Source organism: Artemia sp. Qi Xiang Cuo, chromosome 3, assembly GCF_049724085.1.
Source record: "Artemia sp. Qi Xiang Cuo chromosome 3, ASM4972408v1, whole genome shotgun sequence".
Taxonomy (NCBI): domain Eukaryota; kingdom Metazoa; phylum Arthropoda; class Branchiopoda; order Anostraca; family Artemiidae; genus Artemia; species Artemia sp. Qi Xiang Cuo.
The window spans coordinates 70,924,769-70,932,977 of record NC_142796.1 but is presented as its reverse complement, the minus strand read 5'-3'; the positions used below and the strand labels follow the sequence as shown (position 1 = coordinate 70,932,977).

The window sequence follows — 8,209 nt, the reverse complement described above, 5'->3', positions numbered from 1 at the left end:
ATGTCAATTTTTTATTTATGGAAGTAAAAAAGTGAAAAATTTAAAACGTATTTTTTCAGTAAAGCGCAAATTATGCTATATAATTATAATTTATAACCAACTCCATATCCAGACATTTCAATATACTGACTCCGACTCCATTCAGCAAAAAATGACTAAAATTCCGACTCCACAGCCCTGGTCTTGTCTGATTCCCAGATTAACCTGCATGGTTTTTTTGCAAAAAAAAAAAAAAAAAAAAAAAAAAAAAAAAAAAAAAACGTTTGTTTATGCTCACTCAAAGCATTTTAGTTCTTATTAGAGTAAGTTTCTATCTGCTGCCGTATTTATATCATCCACACTTCAAAAACGGAAGTTATTTTGGGCGAATAGCAAAGCTTTTGAATATAATAGCGAAATATATAGCGAAAATAACAAAATTTTTGGGGAAATTTTCTCCTCGAACTGGGCGGGAAGAGATCATAAATAAGGCTTTATAGGAAATTAAAACCACTTTCTAATTTCGGAAATTAGAGTTTCCTAAGTTCTAATAGGAAATTTGAACTTAGCGAGAGGGATAAAGAGTAAAACTTTGAATAAACTATAGTGGAGGGGAAGTGTACGTATTAATAAAATAGCGTAAATCATTATTCTAAATTATTAATATGCTTTTATTCATGAATAATTGCCGTGCAATAAACGCAAAGTATACTGCAGTCCGCGTTAATGGGTTACAAGTTGCCCCACAGAAAATAGTCCAGTTGGAATTTTCAAGGGATCATTGAGGAAAAACCTCAGCTATGAGTTGGAAACATTTTGATAAAAAATTTTTATAAGACTGTGAAAAATACAACATTTTAATATAAAAATAATAATAAAAGTTTGAATATTCATTAATTTCCGTTTATTTAAATATTAGTTTTGTATTAAGAAGTTTAAGGTTTTCACTATCTTATTGAAAATTTTTACTTGTTTTTAATAAATTTTTCATGGGAATGAAATGTGGTCTCAGAAATTATTTATGAGTCCGAAAACGGCTTTCACTACTTATGCATCCCTTATTGCGGTAAACACCCAAAATGCCTTCAATTCAAAAAAAAGAAGAAAACAACGAAGAAGAAGAAGGAAATAAGAGGGGAGTACTTAGATGAAATGCAACACTGACGTATGCGGCAGGAATTGGAACGTATATGCGATCTTAAAACAAAGTAATTAAGTTGGACGACGAACGTTTTGCACTTGTGTGAACCAGCGTTAGCTTGTTGTTCTGATAAAAAAACACTGATAAGGGAATTTTAACGTTCTGCAACGAAACACAAAAAAGAAACTATTTTCTATTCAGACTACTAAATTGACCCTGACAACAAATCCGACAAAAAACAAACAAACAGGTATATACAATAGCATAAGTCTACTACTAAGTTCCACTTTCCTTCCCAATATTAGTGCAACTAATATTTGCTAAAAACTAAAAAAAAAAATCCTGACCAAGGAACACAACACAATGAACAACAACCATCACTGAGATAAATATCTGCTGTAAATTCAGTTCTAATTTAAACCATGGACGCTCCTCATTGGCAGGACGTAAAATCTAAAAAATAAACAAATCTCAAAATTAAAAGCAATAAAATAAAATAAAAAAAATAGTTTTACAGTCTGTTCAGACTTGACATATGGGGCTTAGTGTCATTACCCTGACACTTCAAGGTTTTAAGTATTTTCTTGTTATTTCCTATATTTTCATAAAATTCACACGCTTTTGCGTTTTTTTTTTCAAATTTGATCCTTTTCCGCATCAATTCCTGCAGGACTGCTATATAGCAATACTGTAGAATGAGAAAACGTGATTAAAGGGATAATTGAATGGCAGAAGACAGCAGCAAGGCAAAGAATAAGGCATATAATTATATTGACGACAATTATAACTAAATCAATATCAATTATAAATACACGTACATAAATAGCAAAGTCGCAAAAAATAATAAACCTATAATTACTCAAACCAAGCTTCGAATGAATTTAATAAACTTTATTATTGAACTTGTTTAAAGGTTCCATATTTCTAAAATGCTTGAAAAACAAAAAATCAGACATGGAAAAATATTGATTTTTTTTTTAGGAAGAATACCAAATCCGTAAAAAAAAAAAAACACCTTTTTCCTCAGACCAGATAGTTCAAACATATATAAAACTATTCATAATAGTGATTGGGAAGTAAAGAGCAGTGATTGTCTTTTCAAATCGAGCTTAGTTCCACCTTTGCCACCAGGGCATTAAGGAAGAGCCTCCAACCATTGGTTTGCTGCAGCTACCACATCCTCCCAGTCGGGTTGGATAAAAGCGTTAGAGCTGCGTAGATCAGTCTGGTAGTTGTGCCCTAGTGTATTCCTGGGCATACCTCTGCGACGAATGCCCGTAGGTTGTCATTGAAGCACAGCACTCGGAAATCGCTGGTCATTCATTCGTAGGACATGTCCCAAGTATCTACATCAACGCATTTGATGCCGGGGATATTTTTATGGTTGTCTAGTGGCGTCTCATATTCACTGGCTTGTGACTTTCTGGGTCCAATGGATAATCTTCTACTACTACTACTAACAACTCACCGCAGCACCAAGCTGCCTGAGGCCAAACACAGCTAAGCAAACTCCTCTATCCCCAAACCACGGATGACCAGCTTTCCGTTTAGCTTTAGACAGTTAGTCGAAAAGGACAATCTTTGGTAATCTATTATTTGTCATCCGCAGAATGTGCCCCAGCCATCTCAACCTTTCTCTCATTATAGCCCTAGAAAACAGGATTGACCCACACTTTTCGCACAGCCTACTGTTTGATATACGGTCCGTCAGCCGGGTACCCAGGACAATCTGTAGGCAATGTCTCTGGAAAACATCTAGCAAATGTTCATCCGCTTTTCGGAGTACCCATGCTTCAGAACCATATTTGACCATTGTCATCACTACAACTTCCAGTATTCTGAACGCTTGGATTCGTCTTTCTTACTCTTGGTTTAGGTGCCATATCTCCGGAGTATTAAGGAGAACAGAAAGCATGCTACAATTAAAACGCCGAAGTTGCAAGCGGAGAGAGAGATTTTGGGATCGCCATGTTTTTCGAAGAAACTTTATGCTGAATCCAAATATTTAAGACTCAATAATTTCAAATTCACATATTCAAGTAATGAACATACAAAAATTTAGATGTCTTATAATTTAATGAGCAAAATATCTCTTTTTTTCTCTTTTTTTCCACCTCCTCCTCTCTCGGTGACTTTCAAATTTTCTTTAAAAATATCTCATAATTTAATGAGCAAAATATCTCTTTTTTTTTTTTTTTTTTCCACCTCCTCCTCTCTCGGTGACTTTCAAATTTTCTTTAAAAATATCTCATAATTTAATGAGCAAAATATCTCTTTTTTTTTCTTTTTTTTTTCCACCTCCTCCTCTCTCGGTGAATTTCAAATTTTGTTTAAAAATATATCATAATTTAATTAGCAAAATATCTCTTTTTTTTTCTTTTTTTTCCACCTCCTCTCTCGGTGACTTTCAAATTTTCTTTAAAAATATCTCATAATTTAATGAGCAAAATATCTCTTTTTTTTTCTTTTTTTTTTCCACCTCCTCCTCTCTCGGTGACTTTCAAATTTTCTTTAAAAATATATCATAATTTAATGAGCAAAATATCTCTTTTTTTTCTTTTTTTTTCCACCTCCTCTCTCGGTGACTTTCAAATTTTCTTTAAAAATATCTCATAATTTAATGAGCAAAATATCTCTTTTTTTTTCTTTTTTTTTTCCCACCTCCTCTCTCGGTGACTTTCAAATTTTCTTTAAAAATATCTCATAATTTAATGAGCAAAATATCTCTTGAAAGGAAAAAAAAAAAAAATCAATTTAAAAAGGGATATTTTCTTGATGTAAATTATGCGATCAAATTCAGCGCGTCTGGGAATCTTATAACAGGGGTTTTAAGCCCCTACTAATAAAAAACAAAACTTCATGTTTTCAGGAGAAGCATTGTTAAAGACGTATTTTTTTGCGTTAGGGGGGGGGGGTCATATCAAAAAAGTGGTTATAGAAAATCAAAGAGGCCTCATTCAAACTAAATTTCTACTAAATTTACAACCTAACAAAGGATTACATTAAAAAAAGGTGCGATTTCTACCGTTTTGTGCCACAAAACAAAAATTTGGACCAATTAAGGCCTTAATGCTTTCGAGTGAGAATCTGAGTGAATGACCAATCCAAGCAAATAGACGTTGCATCTCGTTGCTGATTTACAAAGAGAATGTGACAATCAACATTAGACAAATAGGACCCCTTATTTATCTGTCTGCCATCATCTGTTCTATGTGATGAGCCCACGGGGAAAAAAAGCAAGAAAAATCGAAAAGAAAGAGAAGAGAACAGACACAGCAATACTACCCCTGCAAAAACATAATTTCTGTTGGTTTTAAAGATAGGACTGCCCTTCCACAGATCTTAAAGAAGAATGACGATGAGATGCTTACGAGCATCTGATTTTGAGCTAGCTACTGTGGGATAACGATGTCCAGAGATGTTTCTCCTTCAACTGCGAGGACCAAAGGTCCGAGCCTTAGACCGGAGGCCCCACTGGACAGAGCAAGGCGAGGGCCAATTTTGAGGACCGAAGGTCCAAGCGAGTCAATGGAGGCTAGGGCTTTAGTATAGCTTTGCAGGCTTCTATTAAAAAAACATTAAAAAAACAATTTACTTTCTGTAGGTTTTTCATCTACAACCTGTTATTATATGATAATTGTAGGAATATTGTTTATGTTTTTGTTTTGTTTCTTTGAAAAATAATATTGGATTGCAACCTAAATTTTAGGCAGAATTGGAACATGAAATCAAAATATTCAACCACAGTTTTTATATCATAACTTTTTAAGTTACTCTCTTGCAAAATCTAGGTGTTCCAGGTTTTGCAAAAATGAACATTAAAATAATATATTAAAAAAATATATATTTATAAATAAAAAATAAACTATCAACGAGAAAAACACAAAAATGATTTTTACATAAAATACTTACGACGAGCATTTTAAGGTGCAATCTTACTCCCAGTTATGTGGTGAAGGTGGCAATTCTGATGAATGGGCCACAGTTGAGCTAGCAAAGCTTTTGTATGCTGCTGATTGTGGATTAATCACGAGTGGCACTTCACTGTTTGATAGCTGTTCCAGAATAAATTGATGTAATTTCTCTACAAGAAAAACAAAATTATATATATATATATATATATATATATATATATATATATATATATATATATATATATATATATATATATATATATATATATATATATGCACATTCTTTGTAACAAACCACATTTTAGTGTTACCATGTGGCTTAAGTCAATAACTTTAAAACTTATAAATTTATATCAACCTGGCAAAAATTATATACAAATGTAGCAAAGACCAACAAAAGCCCATACCCGCTTGGCTATCATAGTCAACGGTAGGAAGCACTTGTCTAGATGCAAGATTCCTCGGATGGCAGATTTGTGGACAGTAAGACCTAATTATGGGTTATAAGTTTCAGGAATACAACAAAAAAGACGACAAGGGGATGATTTTCGTTCTTACTTCCTTTCAAAGTCAATAACATTCGCAAAAAAGAAAAAAAAAACAAAAGAAGATTTTTTACAGCCATGCTTCAAAAATGAAAATCATAGTTTAACAGATGAAAACTTTTTTGTTTTTCTTTTTAGAGGGAATTGGACGCGCCAAAAACGATTTTTCAGGTCGTGACATAAAATCCATTCTCAAAGAAGAAGGAGGGGTCGACTGGACAAAAATTACTCGTGGGAATCCCACCCCTTCCACTTTTATGCAAGTAAGCATCTGAATGCGATCTTTAAATTCATACTATACATATTCTTGGCGTACAACTAAGCATCGGCACTGTTTCTGTTTTTCAAAAACCAGATTAGAAAACAAAAACAGGACATCGGTTTTTGTCGGACATGTTTCTGTTTTTTTTTTTGTTAACCTTTTTTTTCCGTTTCTGTTTTTTTTACCTGTTTTCTGTTGTTTTTTTTTCGTTTAAACAAGTTCTTGTGTTTAAGCTACTGTTAATGCTTGCTACCTTGAGGGGATTGAAAGGTCTTCATGCTTTGGTCACCTCCTTCACCTTTGTTTAACCAATGATCTCAAGTTCTGGGGAGAAATTGATGCACAGCAAGTTGTTGAATGTGAATCTGATGACAATGATGATGAACTGGAAGAAGGTTCAAGTAGAGAGCAAGAGATAAATACAGACAAAGATGATCTACCCGATGTCATATATGAGGATATTGTTAACACCACGTCTGATATGGATGACCCTGACAAGTTGAATGAAGAAAGTGCATGTGATGAGTGGGCTGAAGCAACACCTGACTCTGGAGGCAGCACTAGAGACAGAGTTTATACTTTATTTTATTTACCTATTGTAGCTAATGCTTTTTCAGCTAAGAAGAAGCTCTAGTCTAACTACAAGACATCCTCCGGAGATTGAGAGCATGTAGCTCAATATTATCTTTAAAGCTGGTCCAAAACAGAGCCAGAAGCTTGCAGCAGTGATGCAAAAAATTATTTGATGCTGATTCAGCAATGTTAATTACTACCTCCATTAAACTTCAATGTTAATCTTAGCACAAAAACAAATTTCCAAAATTTTCGAAAAAAAAGCCCGAAACCTCTCGAAAATGGCATTGGATCGAAATGAAAAAGTACACCATTGAAATCGCCATGGTCGAAAACCCCCAACTAACCGGAGGTATACAGTACCCACCCCAAAAACCATAGACATTCGTATTTTAGCATGGATAGTTCAAGCAATCCAATGTGCAACAACAACTGATGGAACACTCGTGACAAGTGACAAGTTCAAAGCTTGAACTTCAGTTTGTTTTCCATTTTATTCAAAGCTGTTATACTTTTGTATTTGAAAGAAAAATTTTGTTCCTTTTTTTCAGACTCTGTTGTTCAACATCTTGAGGTGGCAAGATCGAAATCGTGCTATGCCCAGGTCCGCTAATAGGTTTTAGAATCGCCTGTGCAGTCAGGGTCGTATTGTATGTGTATCTAGCTGATTAAACATAAGATGGATTAGTGGATTCGGGATGGTTTCAAGGTGGCTTCTTTATGCAAGCTTGGGAACTACCGCGTATAACTCACCCAGTATAGATGACAGGGTGCAACATGTTAAAAAGAAGAAGATAAACGGAAAAAAAAACGGCTGTTAGAACTGCAGTTAAAAAAAAAACAAAAAAAAACAGCTAGTTGTCCAATAAACAGAACAGAAAGTAGAAACATGTCACCTGTTTATGACGGACCTGTTTCTGTTTCTGTTTTTTTTTCATGCTTACGTAAGATTATGGGATACTGTCCAACGGTATTGACATTGCACACTAGTTTTGTGTGACAACTGTTCAGTTTGCATGGATAGTACATACATTTGAGGTTGAATATCATACTGCCACCTGCCACAGTGTGGTAGTATAGACACTGAAACAGGACGGCTCTGTATTCAGCGATGCGAGAGCTCCAAACCAAGCTCATAATCTTCACTTGAATTATTCGGGATTAGTGAAATTATTTTACACAACTGATCGAGCTGATATGTTTTGTTCTGCAGTACAAAAACGTGAAGTTCGATATTTTAGTGTGACAAGATCTTACTTGTGACATGAAAAGGGCACTAGAACTCAGAATTTTTGTTCAAATGAGCCCTCTCACGATATTCTATGACCACTTGTTCAACACAATCAACTGTGAGAGAAAACAGAATAAACAAAGAAACAAGTGAACACGCAGCCATTAAAAATCTTTTTAAAGAAAAATGCCAAATTTAGTGTTTTGCAGACACAATCATGAAACAACCAGTAAAAGGTTTTTGGACGTTGCATCTAATAATAAAATTTTCCGATTGTCTCCCTTTTCGTATAATTATAAAGTATTTTTATGATAATTGCAACTAGTAGGTAACTTTAAATTTAACAAACCCTGCATACTTGGGATAGTAATAAAAAAAACATTTTTTATTTATATACTTTTATCGAAATTCCTTTATTTAAAGTTTCTGCTAGAATTGGAATGGGGGTCACTTTTTAGTTTCAGTTCGTTTAGTATATGGCTAAATGGGAACAACCTTTGGTTATCGATATCAAAATGCACATAAAAAATTGAGTTAAACCCATTTAACACTACTTTCTAGAGT

General features: G+C 34.0%; 1 protein-coding gene across 1 annotated transcript in view; it reads right to left on the bottom strand.

The window, feature by feature from the left end:
* Window positions 1-271: 271 nt before the first annotated feature.
* nmo (serine/threonine-protein kinase nemo) overlaps window positions 272-8,209 on the bottom strand; it is a 67,025-nt gene continuing 59,087 nt past the window's right edge. Inside the window, exons 10-11 of the mRNA XM_089087111.1 lie at window positions 5,033-5,204; window positions 272-1,573 (exon numbers count right to left, since the gene is read on the bottom strand). Of these exons, the coding sequence (XP_088943237.1) occupies window positions 5,056-5,204 (149 nt within the window). The 3' untranslated portion in view covers window positions 272-1,573; window positions 5,033-5,055. The remainder of the gene's footprint in view (window positions 1,574-5,032; window positions 5,205-8,209) is intronic.